The sequence below is a fragment of the Bufo bufo genome, chromosome 3 (assembly GCF_905171765.1).
Source record: "Bufo bufo chromosome 3, aBufBuf1.1, whole genome shotgun sequence".
In the NCBI taxonomy this organism is placed as follows: domain Eukaryota; kingdom Metazoa; phylum Chordata; class Amphibia; order Anura; family Bufonidae; genus Bufo; species Bufo bufo.
Genome location: NC_053391.1, coordinates 121,471,437 through 121,497,045, shown reverse-complemented (window position 1 = coordinate 121,497,045; position 25,609 = coordinate 121,471,437). Strand labels below are relative to the sequence as shown.

General features: G+C 43.0%; 1 protein-coding gene and 1 pseudogene across 1 annotated transcript in view; both read right to left on the bottom strand.

Moving 5' to 3' along the window:
* Positions 1 to 393: 393 nt before the first annotated feature.
* Positions 394 to 25,609, bottom strand: part of LOC120994736 (3 beta-hydroxysteroid dehydrogenase type 7-like) — a 100,312-nt gene continuing 75,096 nt past the window's right edge. Inside the window, exon 7 of the mRNA XM_040423520.1 lies at positions 394 to 1,903. Within this exon, the coding sequence (XP_040279454.1) occupies positions 1,476 to 1,903 (428 nt within the window). The 3' untranslated portion in view covers positions 394 to 1,475. The remainder of the gene's footprint in view (positions 1,904 to 25,609) is intronic.
* Positions 8,123 to 9,130, bottom strand: LOC120994737 (annotated as a pseudogene).

Sequence of the window (25,609 nt, the reverse complement as noted above, 5' to 3'; positions counted from 1 at the left end):
TGTTAAGGGGTTAATAAATGTGCCTATTTGTGTGTGACACCAATCTGATATTGCTATATTGGTCCTGGACTTGAGTGAAAGGGTTTCTTCACTTTGGACAGTTCCATCAGCGTTTGGTCAGTGATTTCCATCAGTGATTGTGAGCCAAAACCAGGATTGGAGCCTCCACAGACATAAGGTATAAGGGAAAGATCTGCTCCTGTTCTGTGTTTAGAGACGCACCTGGTTTTGGCTCAAAATCACTGATGGAAATAACTGATCAAAACACTGAAGTGTGAATGAGGCATTAGAGGGGTTTCTTAAAGGGGATGTCTCACTTTAGCATATTGCATTTATCATGTAGAGCAGGGATCCGCAACCTCCGGCACTCCAGCTATTCTGAAACTACAACTCCGGGAATCCTCCTTTCACTTCTGTGGGAGTAACAAGAACCATGCAAGTTTGTATGCTGGGAACTGTAGTTTCACAGCAGCTGGAGTGCGAAAGGTTGCTAATCTCTGATGTAGAGGAAGCTAATACAAGCCACTTACTAATGTACTGTGATTGTCCATATTGTCCACTTTGCTGGCTGGATTCTTTTTTCTATCGCATTATACACTGCATTCTTCCAGAGGTTACAACCACCCTGCAATCCAGAAGCGGTGGCCATGCTTGCACCCTATAGGAAAAGGTGCCAGCTTCTTTGGTGGCAGGGACCACGGGAGTGCCCATAGTCCGGCGCTTTTTCCTATGGATTGCAGGGTGGTCGTAACCCCTGGGTATGAGCAGTGTATAATGTGATGGAACAATGAATCCAGTCAGCAAAGGAAGCAATATGGACAATCACAGTACATTAGTAAGTGCCTTGTATTAACTTTCTCTACATGATAAATGTCACTTGCTGAAGTGAGACAACCCCTTTAATGATAAGCAGACGGCAAAGTGTCCACCTACTGGGACTCAGGGGAAATTACGCATTACATGGTGCTCATACCTCAAAACTATATACCAAATCCTAAACCATCATACCAATTAAAGGGAATCTGTCACCAGAGAGCTCGCTATCAAACGTTTTTCATAAACATCTATTTCTGAGTGATACTTTTTCTTAATATACAAATTAGGCCATTGGTGCAACAAGGACCTTGACATTGCTCTTTTTGCACCCAAGCCTGACTCCTTTCTGTGGTTGGCCTTCCCTGGCTGCTCTACCACTGCCTGGCTTTGTCAATCAAAGCAGTGAGGGAGGTGCTGGCCACAGAAATGAGTGGAACTTGGGTGCAACCAGAACAATAATGACACCCTAATTTGCATATTAAGAAAAAGTATCATGACTCAAGAATGTAGCCTCGGATCAACAAAAGAAAAGCAACTTTCTAATCTGGTGAACCACAACTATGATTCTAAGCAAAAAGGTTGATAGAGAAGGTGCTGATGACAGATCCCTTTTATATACTTTTAGAAAAACTCTGGGAATCTAGTTTAGCAATAAATTGCTATTTTTGTTTTAATTTTTCTCGACATTGAGTTTCCTGCTTTAACCATTTACATGTTCTTTGCTTACTCTCCTCCCAGGTGTAGAGGGGTTTGTAGCCAAAGTGTCTGAAGGCTTTATCAGTATCATAGCTGTATGAAATGGTGATTAATTTCAATACGGAGAAAGTTATGAAGGGCTTCATATTCCAAAAAGGACTGACAATGAATTTTATTAAGCTGTAAAAGAAAATAATTAGCCACATCTTCCAGTACGGGATGTACTTTCCAATTTTGAAAGTAGGGTCGATTTCTGTTAGCAACGCATGGTTTAATTGGGCCCACTGTTTGAAGGGAGTTTCATCATAAGCATAGTAGGCTTGGCCAGCAAGTACGTCTGGTTGGAGTTGCATCTGCCATGCTGCAAGTACGTGCATCCAAGCTATGTTACCTGGAATATAGTTAATATTTGCGTTTATCATTTATGACCATTTTGTGAAATCAATAGCCCAATCTATAGTTATATGGTGGTAATTAGTGTGAGGAATATGGATTAATATTTACTGTCAGCCATTGAAAGAGATTTTCATAAATCTTTTGATACATCACAGATAAGACATATATTATACAAGCATCATCTCTTATGGCATGCAGCACATCGAATTAGCACATAACACACCCTCTGCCAGTGCTGGACACAATAGCAGCATCTCTGAACAAAGGAGCTATTTAACATCTCAACTCACATACAATGAAACAAACTAAGATAGCCTATTCAACTTGTTAGCATATAGAGGAAAACTTGTTCAATGTAAAATAGCTCTTTTGCAAGTATTGTATACAGCAGATACCAGCATTGTTTAACAAAGTTTCAACTGTAATTTGGTGACACATGTTCCCAGGGCCTCTTTAGAAATACCAGGATTGTTCCAATTGGATCTTGAGAAACAATATGCGCCCACCCCCAAAAAGGCCTATAAGTATGTGATGAAAAATAAAGATGTCAGATATTTAACAACCTAAGTTCGGTCTGGGCTGATTTTTATCTCTCTGATCAGAAGCAAATGGGATATTCGTTGCACAGGGAAATATTCACGGGTTGGAGGTCTGATGCCTCATCTTAGCATACCAGCATAAACCTGCCTGAAGAAAACCGCTAACAGTTTGGTGTCAGAAGTGGGATCCACCAGAATACAGTATCGGGTAAGTGATTCTATATTTAAGATATATATTATTACTGCCCTATACTGTAAGAGTGGATTATTTGAACCCGGTAAGCGCTTCTGATAAGCGTCTCCCAGAATTCTGATATTCCTAAAGAAATAGAGGGATCTGATTTCCCCCAGGAATCTGCTATTCCTGAAGAAAAGATGGGGTCTGGAGCCCCCTAATCTGAAAAACAGTATTGTGTGCAACGAATATCCTTTGCTAAAACCTGTATATTGCTGTATAGTTGCTTAAGCATTTTTAGTCGTTATACTGTATATATAAGGTTGAATTTCACTGTATAGACTGTGTATAGATTATGTATAGATTGTATGCGAGTTCATGCTGAAATTGAAGGTATAAAATTGGCCATGAATAGTTTAAAATCTGCCATAAATTCCGGAGTAATATGAGCCTGAATTAGAAGTAATACCATCTAGAATAGTTTAAAATCTGCCATAAATTCAGGAGTAGTTATGAACCTGAATTAGAAGAAATAGGATAAAAACCACATAAACTGATAAGCATAAGGTTTAGCAGTAAGTATTTTTTCACTGAACACAAACATCCTTTGATAAACCTCCAAATTCAGCTGATCTCACTGTATATTTTAGCTAAGTAAAAATGGGCAATTCTTATGGTAAGGAGGATCCCAAAAAGAAACTGAATTTTAAATTTAAGTCTGCTGCGAATCACTCTATGGTAAAACTGTCTCCTAAAAATGAATTGGGGGAAAGTCCAAAAATGTTTGTCCAGAGGTGTTTAGGTCCATTTTATACTGATCCTTGGGTTGATAATATGTGTAAATGGACAGAAGGAATTAAATGTACTGACCCGTTCCCAAAAGAAGGGTCTTTTTCAGACTTTCATATGGCCATGATCAAGGGCCTATGTCTGAATGACATAGACACTTTTCCATGGTACAAAGGAGACCATCACTGGAATAAAATGTATATAAAAAAACTTGTGGCCAAGCATGGCTGTCTGTGCAAAATTTTTGGACTGACTTGTGCAGTTCAAACACAAGACAACAAAGTAAAACCCCCATTGTGACTCCTGGTCCACCCCCATATCTGCCATTGTACAATTGGATGATGGGATATGCACACACTTGACTCTACCACAGGTTCCTGGCTTTACAGAACCTGTGGAACAAGTTTTGTCTGAGCATGCTAATCAGCCTATTGTGCAGTCTGCACAGCCCAGTAGAACAATATATGCAAGGGCATTAAAGATTCAAGGGCTGACCAAAGACTCTAGCGGTCTATGGTCAAAGGGAGGAGTAGTATTGGATGGGAAGACCCTTCCCAACCCCATGGACAATGAGTCCATTAATTCTGATGCCTAGAGACTTGCAGCAGATATAAGAGGAATATGTGGCAAAACTGATTAAAAAATTAAACATTGACTATAATGATATTTCGCTCTTGTTTCCCTTGCCAACAGGTGCACCAGCTGGATTATCTTTTAGCTTCTTAGGGGGGTTTCTGTGAGTTTATAGGAGAGGACTGCAGATACCAGGGATAAAGTCCAGGCCCACATGGATAAGATCACTGTAATTGAGATAGGGCTATTACTGAGGGATAGAATCCTTTCGCAGCTTTGGGTGGTTTTGGAGATTTCCTGTTTCCATAGGTAACTGGTTGAAGGAAATAGGAATATATATATACTCATGTTGTTGTTGTTTTTCTCTTTATCATATATATCCTGGTGAGATGCTCCTGCTGGTTGATCGATCGGATCTCCCAGTGGCGTGCAGATAATCACATCCTAATCGCAGCTCCCAGATACACCACGGATCAACCTATGTCTTTGATGGAAAGGATGTCCAACTAAACGTTCATCGCCACGCCACACCTTACCACATCAGGACCTGCCTCAGAGTCAACCCCCCAAAGAATCGAACCGAAGGATGGAGCATCATCATGGAGGCAATAACACCCAAGGAGCACCACAATCGACGAGGGCAAGCTGAGGAAACCGAAGATTCAGCAAGAGACTCAAAGAACACAGGGGACATATTACAGAGAGGAGGGAATTGTCGTGGAAAGTTTTATTAAGCATAGGATGACTAAAGTAGACTTTCTTTTTGGCTTAGGAATGGTATGTAGGTTTATTTTCTATATGCCTCCCTGTGTAAGGTCTGACCTGATTACGGTTATGAGAGCGTGATCGGGTCAGGTCGTTGCAAGGGAAATTCTATAAATCAGCACTCTGGTCCCTACTTCCCATGTGAAAGCCGCCACCGTTGGTTTGAGAGGGATCTAATGGCTGCTGGCTCTGAGAGCAATGTTCTTAGTGAAGGCTACCAGCGGGTCCTCATCAGCAACGGTGGGGTATGGCACACTGATGCCGGTCTCACTGAACCATGGGCGCCCAAACATGGAACATTGGTTGGTGGGACTGGTGTCCATGTGAATGCTATATCACCTTTATTGGTCGACTCTGTTTTAAAAGACCTTCCTCAGGGACTGATCCCCCCTTTCGGAACCATGTCTAACAGAGATTCACTGTGGGTCAGTAGCATATTTGTACCAGATTAAATAGATGTTGTCCGATTAGGGCCACATTTGTTTAAAAGAAGGCTGATTCATTTGGGAGCATTTGCGCATGTTCTGGGTGTGGTAGTGGATGGTGAGTGTTTGAGCGCCACCCACCGCCACTCTCGGAAAATGTGCGAATGTGTACCTTCCAGGTCTAAAAAGTATTTCTATTGGTCAAGGCATGAGGTGGAATGTACCTGCCTATCTGTAACATTACTGGGCAGCCATGTGCCATGGAGGGCGGGGTTAGCCCAGTAAAAGGTCTAACCCGAATATCCTATCTATGTGTAGAGCTTGCATGTCTTTCTTTCTTACTTTTCTTTCTTCTCTCTCTCTTCACTATGCAGGAGATTTTTTCCTACTGTGCGCCAAATTACACAGAAGTTTTTTTTTATCTCCTTCATAGTCTTTAGTGTCTTCATGTGTCACACACACACACGTTATATATATATATATATATACATACATACACACACACACGGCCTTAGATGGAGGAAAAAAGTACAGTGATCCTGTTTTTAGATATATATATATATAAAAGTTGGGATCAATGGTTGGATTGAAAGGGATTTTCATAAATCTTTTGATACATCACAGATAAGACATATATTATACAAGCATCATCTCTTGTGGCATGCAGCACATCGAATTAGCACATAACACACCCTCTGCCAGTGCTGGACACAATAGCAGCATCTCTGAACAAAGGAGCTATTTAACATCTCACCTCACATACAATGAAACAAACTAAGATAGCCTACTCAACTTGTTAGCATATAGAGGAAAACTTGTTCAATGTAAAATAGCTCTTTTGCAAGTATTGTATACAGCAGATACCAGCATTGTTTAACAAAGTTTCAACTGTAATTTGGTGACACATGTTCCCAGGGCCTCTTTAGAAATACCAGGATTGTTCCAATTGGATCTTGAGAAACAATATGCGCCCACCCCCAAAAAGCCCTATAAGTATGTGATGAAAAATAAAGATGTCAGATATTTAACAACCTAAGTTCGGTCTGGGCTGATATTTATCTCTCTGATCAGAAGCAAATGGGATATTCGTTGCACAGGGAAATATTCACGGGTTGGAGGTCTGATGCCTCATCTTAGCATACCAGCATAAACCTGCCTGAAGAAAACCGCTAACAGCCATGTCTTCACACCCCCCATTTGCTGACAGATAGCAGAGGTAGTGAACTCCACAGGAGGGCCCTGCTTCAAAGCAGAGAACTCCTAGCAGGCCACATTTATTTACATTTCACACCTCCAGTCAGACAGCCCAGGTCCTGCAGGAAAACCGCCAGCAAGAGGTATCAGTCTATGTCAGGATCAATGATATCTTCCAGACATGTTGGCACCTACATTTCATAAGGAATTATGAATCGCCCAGCCATCGCAGGCGCAAACCGGATACATATTTGTGTCCCTGTGGCCACGATGTACGTGCCCATGGTCTATGTTAGATGGGGGGATGCCAGGGAAAGGAGATATCCATATCTCCCCACAGAAACCAAATAACGGTACCATGTTTGGACTCTAGTTGTAGCCGGAACCCAGGCGGATCAATTGGGCCCGGAACCATCTTCCTGCGACATTCTGGTCTGGGGCTATGAGCCCTAAGGGGTTTTATGGGTCATTTGCTCCCAGCACCAGAGAAGGAGGGGTAGACCCTACCCATAGGCGGGGATGGGAGCGGCCGGCTACAGGTCATAAGCCCATGCAAGCCATCGGGCGGTGTCTTTCTCTGAAGAAGGGTCACATCGTGTAATGTGTTTAGGGGGACCAAGGAACTAGCTGAGATCGCGGCCCTTCATGTGACTACAGCTAAGAACACACCACAACCCAAAGGAACTTTCATCTTACCTGGTAACTGACTTTTACTGTGCTTAACCCTGTTGTACCCATATAACCTGTATCTGTAACTTTAGACCACTGTATATATTCTCTATGTATATTGTGTTATATCTAGTGTGCCCTTACGGTGATTAAATACATCCGTGTTTTGGTCTAGTTATAAGCTACCCCGGGTTGGTTTCTCACCCTATATAATCTTGTTACGGGCACGAGGTGTGGTATTTGTCACAATTAGAGATGAGCGAATTTTTCAAAAATTCGATTTGGACCGTTCGCTGAATTTTTTGAAAAAATTTGGTTCAGTTCGAATTTATTTGCGGCGAATCGCGTAAAAAAACCCTGGCTATTTCCTGGCTGCAGAGAGCCTTTATAGTGGTGTAGAACACTGTGCCTTTCAGTAACATGCATAAGGAGTCTGCTGTGGTATGACATGCAGATGACAGGCGTCGCTCTTAGAATCACTGCACACTTCAATTATTTGGGCAGTCACGGGGCCAAAACTAACCAAAAAACTCAAGTATGAACTCAGTCTTACAGGTCAATGTTAGCGCCAAGAAGAAGTGCACTCCTTTTACACCGTCGTCAGCTAATTCCACATAGATGTCTACAGAACCTGTTCTATTAAACGCTTATACAAGTAAAGCCCCCCGACAGAGTGGAGAGGGTGTCAGCAGTAAGTTTGTGTTGACGTCACTGATTATTTTGCCCTTCCTCTGATCCGTCAAAACAATAGCCCCCAAAAAACGGATCCTGTCTGTGGAGCATCCGCCTTCACTCGGTCAGCATTTGGTCAGTAATCCATTGGTAATGCTAATGCCAAAAAAAAACAGGATTGGATCTAAAACAGAGATGACACGTGAATAGAATATTTGCATGTCTTCTGTGTTTTGTACCCACTTATTTAAAATAAGCCTTAATATGTGCAGGTCTCACAGCCACTGTAACAGAATGATATGAAGCGGTATAACATGTAGTAAGCACGTCAGGGATCATGTCTAAGACATGTAAGACGTCCGGGGGGTCCCGAACATTGTGGACAAGGTCCGAGATGAGAGTCGCCCATGTGTTCAATACTGGATGTTATTGATGGCCAGCTCCGTAATGAATCCCAGCACTTGGATTAGGTAGTCCTTACTGAAGAACTTCATGCCGTCACCTTGACGAGCTGGGTTGCTGATAAGTGAATACTAAAGTGTCTGAAGAAATGCGAGTAAAGACATTGGAATAAATTGTCCACTTCCTTCAACGTGACCTTGTCCTTTGATTTATGAATGTCATTCCATAAAGTCTTGAAGTCCTCTGCATGGATGGCATAAGAAATGTCCATGCGAGGTTCGACAGGAACAGAGAAAACAAGCTCTGTGGCCGACACTCATCCAGACACATCATACCCGGTCCACATGGCTGCTAGCCACGTAAGGTCCTGAGAACTGATCACCAGCTTACCGAAACAATAAAGTTTCTTTGGAACCACGTCCCTATGATAGCCGTCAGCGCCTCTGAGCCGTTATACAGGAAGAGCGGGAGGGAAGTAAATGTCTCTGGTAACACCTCCAATAGATCGTCCTCTGTGTACGTCCCGCAGAACCAGCCTGTCCACACAATCCGCTCCTCTGTGCTTGTCTTGGTGAGTGGAGGCTTAGATGAAATCTGTATGAGCACAGCCAGTGGAACTCTGTCCTTTCCTTTGAGTCTAGGTAAACAGGAAAAGGTAGCTTTTAGGTTCAGCTCTGAGCCCACTTCAATGGCAAGACCCTTCTGCTTCTCTGCAGCTATGTGGGCAGACAGGTGCTTGGAATACTCTTTCAGTCTGGTGTATGAGAAATTATACATCGGTGTCACGCTGTACATTGAGTCCATTGTTTTTGAAGGAGCAAAGCAGCCTGTGCCGGATCAAGAGTTGCCTCCAAGGGGGTGCACTGCGGGATTTTTATTTTAGACAAGCTTTGCAATGCAGACCGTCGACGTGCAGAGGTCAAGCTTCTGGGAAGATACCTCGAACTGTGAAAATGGCTGCTCCTTCGTGCCGACTACTGACTTCTGGGAGTTAACACCCCATTGGTAGGTGTTTGCATATCCTTGCGATAAGTGATGCTCCCGTTCACTGATTGTAAACAGAGATCTTGACAGACAAATGTATCAAACTCTGCCACCATCTTTCTAAGCCACGTCTCCAGTCCCCTGACCAGCCAGATTTACCAGCATCTGTTCCAGGACATGAAGCAGTGGAATGACGTTGTTCATCCCGTAGTCCTGGTGACTGACAAATAACGTGGCCTTCTCAAAGGGCCTGAGCAAATGGCAGGTATCTTGCATGAGCTGCCACTGGCTGACATCGAAGTTACACAGGGGAGTACTCCTCTCCGCTTGGATCATCAAGAAATCGTTTATGGCCTTTCTCTATTCGTATAGTCGGTCCAACATATGGAGGGTGGAATTCCAACGGGTGGAAACGTCGCATATCAGCCTATGTTGGGGGATGCCGTTCTGCCGCTACAGCTCAAGGAGGGTGTGCTTTGCGGTGTACGAGTGGCTGAAGTGCATGCAAAGTTTCCTGGCCATTTTTTAGGATGTCTTGCAGATGGTTGGAAGACTTCAGGAACCACTTGACAACCAGATTGAACACATGTGCCATGCAGGGCGCATGGCTCAGCCCTCCTTGATGCAGCCTGACACCATGTTCTTCCCGTTGTCGGTCACTATGGTTCCAATTTTGAGTTGTTGAGGAGAAAGCCAGGATTCGATTTCTTGATGAAGGACACAGAGCTGTTTCTCCCCTGTGTGACTCCGTTCACCCAGGCAAACGAAGTGTACAACAGCATGACACCGCCATGCCCTGCACATGTGGTATGCTGGAGGAGCACTGTGAATTGTCCCTGCAGTGGAGACTGAGGACACGGTGGAGGATGAGGAGGTAGAGGCGGACATTGTCGCAGGACCAACGGCGTGAGAACATGGAGGCTGAAGCGGCGTCACCTGGCCAAGTTGCTGGTGTGGCTGGGCAGGAACCACATTTACCCAGTGGACCGTAAAGGACATATATTGTCCTTGACCATAGTTACAGCTACCGACCAATTTTCCCAAAAAAGGCTGTATCACAAACAATTTTCACCACTGAATGGCTAATCGACATTCAGTTCATACAGAAGAAGGTCTACAATCACCCATCAATTTTCCCCATAAAGGCTGTTTCACAAAAACATTTCACGAATGAATGGCTAATCAACGTAATAGAAGAAAGTCTACAATCAACCATCAATTTCCTGTATTCTTTTTCCTATTAATACAAAAAAATAAATCTAACAATCACAATTCACCGCAGAACAGCTAATAGGACGTACGTATCTATCCTATTAATACACTCTGTAAATGGCTGTAGTACAGTGGAACTTCACCACTGAACGGCAAATATTTTTCTTTTGCCACTAATACACGACAAAAAGGGCGTTAGAACATATAACTGCACTGCAAACAGCAAATATATTTTTCTTTTGCCACTGATACACGCCAAAAAGGGCTTTTTAAACATATAACTGCACTGCTGAACGGCAAATAGGCCCTTATTTTTTCCCACTTATAGACGCCACAGAAGGCTTTGGAACATATAACTGCACCGCTGAACGGCAAATATATTTTACTTTTGCCACTAATACACGCCAAAAAGGGCTTTAGAAGATATAACTGCACAACAGAATGGCAAATATATTTTACTTTTGCCACTAATGCACGAAAAAAGGGCTTTAGAACATATAACTGCAACGCTGAACGGCAAATATATTTTTCTTTTGGCACTAATACACACCAAATTTCGCACTAAACCACACGACGGCTAATAAGCCCCTTTTTTCCCGACTAATACAAGCCAAAAAATGCTTTAGAACATATAACTGCACTGCACAAGGGCAAATAAGACATAGAAATATTTCCTTGTAATAATCCCTCTTAATGGCTGTATCAAACAGCACTTGCACCCCAATAACAAGAACGGTTTGCTGGAATTACAGAGCTGTATAATGGCAATTTGGGTCCCCAGTCAGTGCAGCAAGGTGTAATAGGATTGTTCCTATTACCCAGGCTGTAACCTCCCCTACTGAACCCTGTTCTACATAAATGCTGTGGAATGATTCCTCCCTATCCTTTCCCTACAACTTGAATAATTTTTCCCTGCATTCGTAAATCGTTTTTTTAGCACAATGACGTTTTTCCTAGCACTGTCCCTAGCGCCTGCTGACGTCTCTCCCTGCACTAAGTACACTGAAAAAAAGGCAGAATCCAAGATGGCTGAGGCTATTTATAGAGCTGTGACATCACAGGGCGAGCTGGCTGGCTGCTAATTGGCTGCATTATGGGTGATCCCTCCTTCCCAGAGTTCCTTTTTCCATGTCCTCACACGTGCAGCAGCCATTTTAGGAAAAATGCGATTCATTATCATGAAGCGTGAGGAAATTCTGATCTGGGGCGAATTTAATTTTTCCTGAAATTCGGATCGAATTCCACTCCGTCAACTTTGTTGTGCATTTTCATACGTATACAATATTATCTAATGACATTATGATCAAAATGAATGCTCATCTCATTGCCTTTAAGAATAAAATCAGCCTGAACCAAAGTTCTATTATGTGGCTGAGGAAGCCAAGATGAGTTCATGGCAAGTTCAGTTTATATAAAAATATTTGTGAACATAAACAGACATTGTATTTAAAAGTTATTGCTAAAGATATGGGACCATCTGTAAGGAGTATGCCAACTTCCTAAGACATGTCTGTCTGGTGGGAACAAGGTTATTTGGTGGATAAGCAATGACTTGATAAGGACTCATATCCTTGAGACACACCTGCTGTATGAGGTTCAATTTATATATTCATAATTATATTATATATATCTCTGTATGGTATATTTAGTTTACAACATATGTTAATCAATAATTCATATAATGTGTTATCTATGTGTAACAATGTATTGATTTATATATATGTTATACCATGTATTTACCATTTAGAAGGTATTGTAGAAGGTACAGAAACAAGTACGTTTATGTTAATTGGATTTCTGGGAAGAGTAAATGTTATTTCAAAACAATAGTTATTCATGGATGTAGATAAGTGAAATGTACAAGTTCCGATGCCAAGCATCAAAGCCGCTATATAAAATTTTCATCAAGTCAACCTATATATCAAAAAGATAGGAGAAGACAGTCAACTCCAACAAGTCCAGGATATAGGTAATTTAGGGCTCTTTCACACCTGCGTTATTGTCTTCCGGCATAGAGTTCCGTCGTCGGGGCTCTATGCCGGAAGAATCCTGATCAGGATTATCCTAATGCATTCTGAATGGAGAGTAATCCGTTCAGGATGCATCAGGATGTCTTCAGTTCCGGTACGGAACGTTTGTTGGCCGGAGAAAATACCGCAGCATGCTGCGCTTTTTGCTCCGGCCAAAAATCCGGAACACTTGCCGCAAGGCCGGATCCGGAATTAATGCCCATTGAAAGGCATTGATCCGGATCCGGCCTTAAGCTAAACGTCGTTTCGGCGCATTGCCGGAGCCGACATTTAGCTTTTTCAGAGTGGTTACCATGGCTGCCGGGACGCTAAAGTCCTGACAGCCATGGTAAGTGTAGCGGGGAGCGGGGGAGCAGTGTACTTACCGTCCGTGCGGCTCCCGGGGCGCTCCAGAGTGACGTCAGGGCGCCCCAAGCGCATGGATCACGTGATCGCATGGATCACGTCATCCATGCGCATGGGGCGCTCTGACGTCATTCTGGAGCGCCCCGGGAGCCGCACGGACTGTAAGTATACCGCTCCCCCGCTCCCCGCTCCTACTATGGCAACCAGGACTTTAATAGCGTCCTGGGTGCTATAGTAACACTGAAAGCATTTGGAAGACGGTTCCGTCTTCAAATGCTTTCAGTACACTTGCGTTTTTCCGGATCCGGCAGGCACCTCCGGCAACGGAAGTGCATGCCGGATCCCAACAACGCAAGTGTGAAAGAGGCCTAAAAGTGTCAGGAAAAGACCTTCCTCAATGATTTATATTAAAAAAGGTCAACGAGGTCCTGAGAACGTATTATTAGATATTTAATTTTAATGCTTAAAAGTTGTGATGTTCATCTACGATACCGCAGTGCCATCTGGAGGCAGATGGACAATATTATATTATTTAATTATTTGTTCTATACAATATTAGGAGTTGATATGACATAATGGTGTTATTAGCATGCGAATACACCCACCTTACCTGATTGGGAATCCCTAATCTAAAGGGGATGATTCTTAGATAAGGGGGGAATAATTACTCGTGTGCGGAGTAGCAAAAGAGATCAAAAGATCCAAAGATCCAGAAAATCCATATAGATCCATCCATCCTTTCATTCAATCAAAAAGAAAAACTTTACCAGAAGAAACTTGGATTATTCTTTTTGGATTACTAGGAAAGTTCTTCAGAACTGGTCCCATCTGAACTCTGTTTACCTTTGACCCGGTAACGTATATTTTGTTTACTACTCATGATATTAATAAGATATTTCTCTCGGTATATAGCCAAGAGTTCCCAAACTGTGGGAATATATAGTCTTAAGTGCCTCCATAATGCTGATTATTCTCTTAGCAAAGATGCATATTGTTAATTGAAGATCTGACATTATTTGAAAAGAGGACTAAACCCTTGGAAGGTTGCCGAGCTGAATATTTTATCATATTAATATCATATATTTTTGATTGGTCATAGGAAAACAGAGTCAAGGGATAACAGTTAATTTCCTGTATATCCGTGTTTTATTGTTATAGCCTGTTTGATAACAGAAGATCCTAAGTTTCTCTTGGTATATGAGTCTGTTTGTTAAAAGTATGACACTGGTTGTCATAAATCACTAAATCATACTGTGCTGATCAGATAGGGGTTAACACCACCGTGTGGTACATTTTGGGTGTTACTTTGTAACTTCATCATTTGTTTTGCAGTTGTATTGTTTTTATATTCTTTGTTTTTATAATAAACGATTATATATTTTGCATATACAATTGTCCCTTTGTTTTACTGCTTGCACAAATCAAATTAAGATACTCGATAAAGAACTTAGAGGCGTGTTTACGTCCGCCTTAAGGATAATATAATTTTTTTTTTTTTTTTTACCTCTCTTTTATGTGAAGATTCTTTTTCATATAGAAGATATATGACAACTTTGATTCACTCATCTCTAGTGGTAATACATTTTAATATGTAGTAATTCAATTCAATACCAGCGTACATAATACAACTACTTACAGACCTATAAACATATCAAATAGTTTTGCACCTAGGGTCTTCTTGCATTATATCATTGCACAATTCCCATCCAACTTTTAGCAACTTGTTCATGCATCTCACCTCCCCCTCCTCAGTTTGTTTAAAGGTACTATTTCTCCTTGTGGAGAGTGCCTAGTGGGCATTAGGAGTCTTATAGGACACACTCTCCTTACTTGCGGACTGGACCTTCCTCCTACTGCCATCTTCCAGGCCCTTCACATTTTGCAGCCTTCTCATTAGCTTGGTCCCATAGGCTCTTAGGACTATTTCACAGGAGTCTGTTCAGTGTGAGAAGTATGCGCCCATGGACCAGAGGCATTATAATGATTTATAATGCTGTGTGATCCTGCCCGATCTCAATGAATTGTACTCACATAATGCTGTCAGTACAAATCATTAATTAAGCTCAGAGTGAGAAGGTGCTTGAGCAATAAGGTTATTAACTTGGCTAGTTCCTAGCCTAGTGTTATTTTGTTGTCTGCCTTGTACTGACCTTTTCCTGTTTCCTGACTTTGATTCTCCACTGTCTTACCTGACCTGTGCCTGATTTGCTGTTCTGACCCTGTGCTGCCTGTTCTGACCTTGGTTCTGTTTCCCATATTTGCACAAACTCTACAGGCCCTGACTTCGGCCTGTTACTGACTATAGTTTTGCTTGGCCCCTTGGTGCCCCGCATTGTTGTCTCTGACCCCTGTGGCTCAGCTACCAACCATAAAGTACCGTATTTTTTGCCCTATAAGACTCACCGGCCTATAAGACGCACCTATTTTTTAAGGAGGAAAATAAGAAAAAAAATATTTATAACCAAAAGGTGTGCTTTTGGTGGGTTTTGAACTAATGGTGGTCTGTGCATGACACTATTATGGGGGATCTGTGGATGACGCACTGTCATGTGGGGGATCTGTGGATGGCACTGTTATGGGGGATCTGTGGATAGCACTGTTATGGGGGATCTGTGGATGGCACTGTTATGGGGGATCTGTGGATGGCACTGTTTATGGGGGATCTGTGGATGGCACTGTTATGGGGAGGGGCATCTGTGGATGGCACTGCTATGGGGTGGGGGATCTGTGGATGGCACTGTTATGGGGGGGATCTGTGGATGACACTGCTATATATGTGTCATCCACAGATCCCCCTCATAACAGTGTCCCCCAATACACACCGGCCCTCCGCTCACCGAAGTATTTCTAGACTGTAATCCTTAACCTGTTAATAAGTTTAACTAAAGCTGCGCTCTCCCCTGTTCCCCTGTATCCCCTGAATCAGTACAGCACTTACTAACAAGCTTCCATAGCAGGCAGCATTACGTTACTCACTGATGTCACGCGCCTGCTCCGCCTGCTTCATTCATAAAGTGGGAGGAGCAGGCGCGCGACGTCAGTGAGTGACGTTACTGCTGCCGTCCGCTCTGCCTGCTATGGAAACTTGTTAGTAAGTGCTGTACTGATACAGGGGATACAGGGGAACAGGGAAGAGCGCAGCTTTAGTTAAACTTATTAACGGGTTAAGGATTACGGTCTAGAAATACTTTGGTCAGCGGCAGGGCCCAGTATAAGAGTACAGTGACTGCAGCGGGCCCCGCCGCAAGTTCCGGACTCCAGCCCCTCCTCTCTCCCCACTCATACATCGCAGGCTGCGATGCTGCAGCATCGCAGACTGCTAAGTAAAATGGAAGCATTCGCCCCATAAGACGCAGGGGCATTTTCCCTCCACTTTTGGGGGGGAAAACGTGCGTCTTATGGGGGGAAAAATACGGTAACTATTCCAAGAGGTAGAGGTCTGATTATTCCCTGCAGCAAAGTCCAGATACCTGTATAAAGGTTAAAGGGTGACTACCAGGGGATCAACAGAAAAACTTCAGTAGGTCTAGCCCAGTGTTTAACTGGTTGGATTGACTTAGTGGTCCCACACACACTGCAGCAACATAAGGTAGCTATCTTCTCTGTTACAACTCATGCTACATCTGTGCAGAGCAAAGAGAACTGACTTAGGTGAAAGGCCTTTGTCGGTTCTCTGTGTTCTGCACTGAGGAGCAGCAAAAACCTCAAAACAGATGTCTGCAAATGAGTTTCTGGCTTAGGCTACATTCACATCTGCCTTTTTGCTGGATCTGGCAGGGATAAACAAAAGCGCTTCCGTTATGATAATACAACCGGCTACTTCTGTTCTGAACAGATCTGGTTGTATTATCTCTAAAATGACCAAGACAGATCCAGCACTAAAATCATTGTAAGCCAATGGGTGCCAGATCCATTTCCTTTTATGTCTGAGAAAACGGAACAGGCACCATTGACTTACATTGTGTTTCCTGCTGGATCCATCTTGATCAGCATCCCATGACGCACACAAAAACGCTGCTTGCAGCGCTTTTGTGTCCAGCATGGGAACGCAGCCAAATGGAACGGAATGCATTCTGGTGCATTCTGTTCCGTTCAGTTTTGTCCCCATTGACAATGAATGGGGACAAAACTGATGCATTTTCCTCCGGTTTGGGGGTCCTATGACGGATCTCAATACTGGAATGGAAAACGCTGATTTGAAACTAGCATTAGCTATTCCTCAAGGCCCAGTTAACCACTTCATTCCCATGCAGATAGCACGTATATAAACGTTCTGGCAGCTCTTTAATAGCTCTTTACATCTCTTGGATTAAACCTTCTGCCTCTGCATTGCCGCTGTCACGGACAGTGTATAGTTTGGTAATGCCGACAAGGGACCAATTAGAATTTTCCCTTGCCAGCGATTGCTCTGATTTCAGACTAACCAATCGGAGAGCGGCTGTGTAAAAAATGCCCGTTTCAGTCTCTGATCTACACTCTGCAGATCAGAGCCTGAAATCAGGCACTAGCTGCTTTGTGCCCCCTGCTCCCATCTGTGCCCCCTGGTTCGGTCCCCCTGCTGTATCTGATGGCGGTGACTCAGTTCCGTTTATTAAGTTTAGGTTATAAATTAATAATTAGTAATTTATTTATTTATTTTTCTTTTATGAAAAAAAATGGGAATTAACCCCTCTGTGCCACAGTCTTGGCATTAACGGGGTTAATTCACAGACTGCAGGATCACAGTTAGGCCTATTGCACACGAACGTGTGTCCTCCGTGGCCGTATTGCGGACCGCATTTGCGGATCCGCAATACACGGGCACCGTTCCGTGCGCATTCCGCATCACGGATGCGGACCCATTCACTTGAATGGGTCCGCAAATCTGGAGATGTGGAATGGTGCAGATCGAAAGCACAGAACGGAACCCTACGGAAGCACTACGGAGTGCTTCCGCGGTGTTTCGGCCCGTACTTACGTTCCGCAAAAAGATAGAACATGTCCTATCTTTTTGCGGAACGGCCGGATCGCGGAGCCATTAAAGTGAATGGGTCCGCAATCAGCTGCGGCTGCCCCACGGTAGGTGTTTGTGCATTGCGGCCCGCAATTTGTGGGCCGCAGCATGGCCATGGGGCGCACACATTCGTGTGCAAGAGGTCTTAATGTTATAGCCAGCAGGGAGTGCTCTCATATCAAGGATCTTCCCTCAGCGTACCCCTGCTAGCTTCCCTTCACTGTGAATCCCTGTGACAGCTTGTCACAGGGTTCATATGAGTGGTGACCCCTTTCGGGATCTTCGCTGTGACCGCAGCTGTCTAATAACAGCACAGTCACAGACATCTGCAGTGCCATGGAGCACCAGCAGATCGTAATGTAACCCACAACTTTTATACGTCAGGTCACAGATAAGAGTTTACCGCCACCATGTATATAACCGTGCAATGGTAAGCAAGTGGTTAAAAGGTTGAGCATTGGGATGCTACTTTACATCTGGTCTGACATCAGAGGTTCAGCTCTCTTTTCATTTTGGAAAGAGCTAATTTGTATAAATTTTCTTTAATCATTAATATCATACAAAACCAAATTTAAACATCACAGCATGACTAAAAGGGGGTTTCTTGGGATATATAGATCTTAATTAACATACCGGAAATCTTCCTCTGAGTTTGTACAATACTTGTTTCAGTTTGTTCACTGATCAAAATGACACATCATTATATTGTGGTTAACAGCGCCATCATGTGGACAAACTAAGACCTACCAGTTAGTTTCAAATCCAAATTTTCAGTTACTTTTTTTCTATTTCAGCATTAAGATTTGTGTGCATTATTATTACGTTGCTGTAGCTATGTACCAAAACACAATGATGCTAAAACTCTTGCAATTAACTTGTTGAGCCTGTAGATTCTTTATTTTATCAGAGAATTATGTGAAACAGGACCACAAGAATTACTTTGTGAAGGTGCATCGTGGGTGACGCTAAGGAGATGCAGCGGCAGCCGTGCGGGGAGCATTAGCGATGCGGGTGTCGGGGAGCGGGATAAGTATAATCTATATGAGGTGCCCGGGCATTTAGGGGGGAGTCATTATTAGGGATCAACGAATCGACTTCGGATGTTTCATGATTCACATAAAACTTTGTTTCAATACTGTACAGAGCGAGCGCTCCGTACAGTATTAGAATGTATTGGCTCTGATGAGCCGAAGTTGTTACAAGGTATTATGCGAAGTCTCGCGAGACTTAGCGAAGTAATAACTTTGGCTCATCAGAGTCAATACATTCTAATACTGTACAGATCACTCGCTCCATACAGTATTGAAACAAAGTTTTATGCGACTTGACTTCGGATGTTTCATCCGAAGTTGATTCGCTCATCCCTTGTCATTATATTGGTTGGTTAACTCATTTAATGCAAGGCACTTACAAATGTATTGTTATCATCTATATAGCCTCCTTTGCTGGCTGGATTTATTTTTCCATCACATTATTAGTGATGGACGAACATCGGCCAGGGCAGTTCGCGAACGCGACCGCGCCAACCTAATCAAATGTTTACTTTAATGGCAGGCGAACCTGAAGAACCTTCAGCTCATATTTGCAGCTACCAAATACTTAGTAGGAGTGCACAAATTGTCCCACAACATGGACAGTGACATACCAGAGGGGGATCAATGACAAAAATTCAAACAAAAAATAAGGGGACATTTTTATGAATCTTAAAGGGACACTGACAGGCCAAATCAGCATATATAGTTAGATATATCACATTACAGGTCTTATAGGGTCTTTTAAAAGCATATAACTATCCCCCCTGTCCACCTTATAAAGAGCGAAATATAAAGTTTTATAACCTGCATCTGCGGTCAGCAATCTGCCCAAGGGGCGGCGTTTCATGTGAAAATGCGCCCAGCCAGCCTTCCCAACTGCCGTTCTTAAGCCCCGCCCAGCTCATCATTATTCACTTCGCTGGGCGGGGCTAGAACTCTCCCCAGTCCCGATCCTGCGCCTGCGCAATTCAATCCTCCCGGCATCGCTCATGCCCAATTTTCTGCGCCTGCGCCCCGCCGTGCCGTCGGACGCACTATAATTAACCCCTTATATGATGTGAGTGAGCAGCGCTCTGAAGCGCTGCTCTGAACAGTGCATGGCTGAGGCTGCAGCCATGCACTGTTCAGAGCAGCGCTTCAGAGCGCTGCTCACTCACATCATATAAGGGGTTAATTATAGTGCGTCCGACGGCACGGCGGGGCGCAGGCGCAGAAGAATGGGCATGAGCGATGCCCGGAGGATTGAATTGCGCAGGCGCAGGATCGGGACTGGGGAGAGTTGTAGCCGCCGCCCAGCGAAGTGAATAATGATGAGCTGGGCGGGGCTACAAACGGCAGTTGGGAAGGCTGGCTGGGCGCATTTTCACATGAAACGCCGCCCCTTGGGCAGATTGCTGACCGCAGATGCAGGTTATAAAACTTTATATTTCGCTCTTTATAAGGTGGACAGGGGGGATAGTTATATGCTTTTAAAAGACTCTATAAGACCTGTAATGTGATATATCTAACTATATATGCTGATTTGGCCTGTCAGTGTCCCTTTAAAGGGAAATTCTCTGAAATGTGCCCTGTTGGAGCCTAGAAAAATTCTATTTTAGGCCACGGGAGTACGGCCTTAAAAATTAGGCATTCACCTGACATAAAAGAAATTCTGATTATGTGGCTTGACATTATGCGGTCAATGGATAAAAATTGTACTGCAGGCCACTGGACTACAGGCCCCAAACATTAGGCATTCACCGGACAGAAAAGATCAAGTAATTATGTGGCTGGAGGTATATCAGACGGTCATTGGATATCAATTTTACTGCAGGCCAGTACAAATACAGGTCAAATACATATGTTTAAAAGAACTAAAAATATAAAATTGGATTAAAAACATGGCTAACGAAATCCCCCCTCTTGAAAAAAAAACTAATGATAATAGTTGTAATTCGATAACACAAATGCTGCACTACCCAAATGCTCTATATAGAAAGTATATTATTGGTATATAACACCCCTGCGTCAATCAGTTTTTTTGGGGGGGCAACTGGTATATCACACCAGTAGAAATTATTTGTTCCAATCGCGTTTGTCCCTCTGTATAGCTGCGGTATCGCAGCAGAACCGCACACAACTGCTGCACAATACAAATGCACTATAATATACTTTCTATGTTAGAAAGTATATTATAAGTATATCACACCCCTCAGTAAGTCACACCTATCGATAGCACACATATACCAGTCCTTAAAAGGACTTTTGTGGCCCTATTAGGTAGCATTTGGTGCCCCTAACAGTCTGTCCCTGCTCCACACAGCAACCTCTCCCTACACTGACAAAAGACTGAATGTAAAATGGCGGCCAGATCGGGTTTATTTATAAGGTAGGGGGTATGTCCATGTGCTAAAATGTCTCAATTGGCTGTCTTGTACCACCTGATGGATGTGTCATGGGTCAAAGTTCTTCACAATGTAAAAGAATATGGCACCGGCGGACATCGCCATATATTCACCCATTCGGCGAACCGCGAACGAGCAAAGTTTGCCGCGAAACGACCGCTGGCCGAAACGCAAGGCCATCTCTACACATTGTACACTGCTCATTTCCATGGTTATGACCACCCTGCAATCCATCAGTGGTGGCCATGCTTGCACACTATAGGAAAAAGTGCCAGCCTCTCTGGTGGCAGGGACTGCAGGAGTGCACATAGGTCGGTGCTTTTTTCTGTAGTGTGCAATCATAGCAACCACTGATTGGGTTTGGTACCGGCTAGTACCCCAGTGCCAAACCCGACTTTTGATTCCTAATTTTAAATGTTTTTAAAGATGCAGACATTAATACAGAGTTAAATCACTGAAGTATTGCACGACTTCAGGTGAAATAATTTTTTGCCTACACGGAGACAGGTTCCCATGACAGCATTAAAACCAAAGTGTTTGAATGAATCGACTTTGAATCTATGATCCGAAGCTCAATTTATAGAGCTGAGGAGAGAAAATTAGCTTTGTTGTCTGAGAGGCCTCTTGGTTGGGGTCTAGGGAGGAGAGGTAATATTTTTCTTTATGATGTGTACCGAGTACACATGAGGAGTATTCTAGTCCAGGTGTTACAGGCTTTGCTAACATCAAGCAAAGCTAATTTGCATATCTTTGGATTTCTGGCAAAATGTATGCAAATTAGCTTAGAAAGCTTAACCTGCCTGACACCAGCAAAGGTAAGATATACTAATTTGCATATATGTTTCTCATGCGTAAAAATAGTACCCTCCCTGGACCCCGACCAATACCTCTCAGGCCGCTAAGTTAATTCTCTATGTTCTGCTATGATAAAAAAAAGAATGCTACTTGCAGGTATGAGACTCTCAGTTTTCTTTGTTTTAGAAAGTAGATTGGTTTGCATGTCTCTTTTCTAGAGAAGAATTACACAGAAACAGAAAATAAATTTGCTCATTTCTTTTGTAGATGGCTATAACATAGGGAAGTGGTGGCTCATTAATGAAATATCAACATTTAGTTGATGCTATGCATCGTGAGTTTATATATTGATATCAGCGATTTAAATACTGTATTTTTCACCCTACCCCCCAATGTTAATAATACCCCCCAATCAGACCTCAGAACAGACCCCAAATGTTAAAAAGTTGCCCAATCAGACTATAGATCAGACCTCCATATTAATAAGTTCCCCAAGCAGACCTCAGAACAGACCTCCATATTAATAAGTCCCCCAATCAGACCTCCATATTAATAAGTCCCCCAATCAGACCTCCATATTAATAAGTCCAATGTGAAAGACCACCATTCAGACCTCGGTTCAGACCCCAATGCTCAGATCAAAGGAAAAAAATAAAGCAACTTACCTCTCCTGCTCTGGCTTCCGCTGTCATTCAGCTCTCTTCTTGTTCTTCCTGCCATGCGCCGTGCTGTGACCCAAAGCACACAGCGTGAGGTCACAGAGTGCCGACGTCCTCATGCTGTGTGCAGTCACAGCACAGTGAGCGGCCGAGGACCAGGAAGCGGCGAGTACAGAGTCAGGGGAGAGTTGTATTCACCACTTCCCAGTCCTCCTGTACTATTGAGTGCTTCCATAATGGAAGTGGACATTAGTATTCGCCCCATAAAGTGTGTCTTATAGGGCAAAAAATATGGCATTATGCATTAAATGTGTTGTCAATTATTTGTTGAATGTTCTTTTTTTTCAAGCTGCAATTTAAGTAAATTTTTCCCTTAGTGAACACAAGATGGTGCAATTCACCATGTTTTAGTACATACACAGATAAGTGCACATACTCCATATATATATATATATATATATATATATACAGTCAGGTCCATAAATATTGGGACATCGACACAATTCTAACATTTTTGGCTCTATACACCACCATAATGGATTTGAAATTAAACGAACAAGATGTTCTTTAACTGCAGACTGTCGGCTTTAATTTGAGGGCATTTACATCCAAATCAGGTGAACGGTGTAGAAATTACAACAGTTTGCATATGTGCCTCCCACTTGTTAAGGGACCAAAAGTAATGGGACATAATAATAATCATAAATCAAACTTTCACTTTTTAATACTTGGTTGCAAATCCTTTGCAGTCAATTACAGCCTGAAGTCTGGAACGCATAGACATCACCAGACGCTGGGTTTCATCCCTGGTGATGCTCTGCCAGGCCTCTACTGCAACTGTCTTCAGTTTCTGCTTGTTCTTGGGGCATTTTCCCTTCAGTTTTGTCTTCAGCAAGTGAAATGCATGCTCGGATTCAGGTCAGGTGATTGACTTGGCCATTGCATAACATTCCACTTCTTTCCCTTAAAAAACTCTTTGGTTGCTTTTGCAGTATACTTTGGGTCATTGTCATCTGCACTGTAAAACGCGGTCCAATGAGTTCTGAAGCATTTGGCTGAATATGAGCAGATAATATTGCCCGAAACACTTCAGAATTCATCCTGCTGCTTTTGTCAGCAGTCACATCATCAATAAATACAAGAGAACCAGTTCCATTGGCAGCCATACATGCCCACGCCATGACACTACCACCACCATGCTTCACTGATGAGGTGGTATGCTTAGGATCATCAGCAGTTCCTTTCCTTCTCCATACTCTTCTCTTCCCATTACTCTGGTACAAGTTGATCTTGGTCTCATCTGTCCATAGGATGTTGTTCCAGAACTTTGAAGGCTTTTTTAGATGTTGTTTGGCAAACTCTAATCTGGCCTTCCTGTTTTTGAGGCTCACCAATGGTTTACATCTTGTGGTGAACCATCTGTATTCACTCTGGTGAAGTCTTCTCTTGATTGTTGACTTTGACACACAAACACCTACCTCCTGGAGAGTGTTCTTGATCTGGCCAACTGTTGTGAAGGGTGTTTTCTTCACCAGGGAAATAATTATTCGGTCATCCACCACAGTTGTTTTCTGTGGTCTTCCGGGTATTTTGGTGTTGCTGAGGCTACTTTCACACTTGCGTTCGGGGTTCCGCTTGTGAGTTCCGTTTGAAGGCTCTCACAAGCGGCCCCGAACGGATCCGTACAGCCCCAATGCATTCTGAGTGGATGCGGATCCGCTCAGAATGCATCAGTATGGCACCGTTTAGCCTCCGTTCCGCTCAGCAGACGGACACCCGAACGCAGCTTGCAGCGTTCGGGTGTCCACCTGGCCGTGTGGAGCCAAACGAATCCGTCCAGACTTACAATGTAAGTCAGTGGGGACGGATCCGTTCTGACTAACTTTTAGACTTAGTTTTTTTTCTGAAATATAATGCAGACGGATCCGTTCTGAACGGATAACATAGTTTGCATTATAGGAGCGGATCCGTCTGTGCAGATACCAGACGCATCCGCTCCGAACGCAAGTGTGAAAGTAGCCTGAGCTCACCGATGCGTTCCTTCTTTTTAAGAATGTTCCAAACAGTGGTTTTGGCCACACCTAATGTTTTTGCTATCTCTCCGATGGGTTTGTTTTGTTTTTTTCAGCCTAATGATGGCTTGCTTCACTGATAGTGACAGCTCTTTGGATCTCATCTTGAGAGTTGACAGTAACAGATTCCAAATGCAAATATCACACTTGAACTGAACTCTGGACCTTTTATCTGCTTATTGTAATTGGGATAATAAGGGAATAACACACGCCTGGCCATGGAACAGCTGAGAAGCCAATTGCCCCATTACTTTTAGTCCCTTAACAAGTGGGAGGCACATATGCAAACTGTTGTAATTCCTGCACCGTTCACCTGATTTGGATGTAAATACCCTCAAATTAAAGCTGACAGTCTGCAGTTAAAGCACATCTTGTTTGTTTCATTTCAAATCCATTGTGGTGGTGTATAGAGCCAAAAATGTTAGAATTGTGTCGATGTCCCAATATTTATGGACCTGACTGTATATATATATATATATATATATATACACAGCAGCTATTACACTGTAAATGAAGCTTAGAGAAAAATATTTGAAAATGGCAATTACAGTACTTATTTTCAGGTTGTTGATACCACCAACCCTGGGTCAGGTAGACCAAGAAAGATTTCAGATGAAATTGCCAGGAAGTTTGTCAGTTGGCATAAAATGGCCACTTACATATAATATATATTTTTTATTTATATGTGCATTTTTATTGTATTTTATTGTATTTTATCAGATACAGTTATAATAAATAGTTTAGACTCCGCGGGGCTCCGCATGCATGAGTGTGCCAATCTTCTATTGATAGTTACTTAAATTGAAGGGTGAATTCATCAGATTGTGCACCTCCCGTGATTGTGTGGCTAGTGAGCTATTTCCAAGATAATTTACTAAGTTTATATAATATACAGCACCTAGGCAATAAGCTGATATCTTGGCACAACCCCTTTTAACACTTTCCCGACCATCAAACTTAAATTGACATGGCAGCCGGGCACTTAAATAT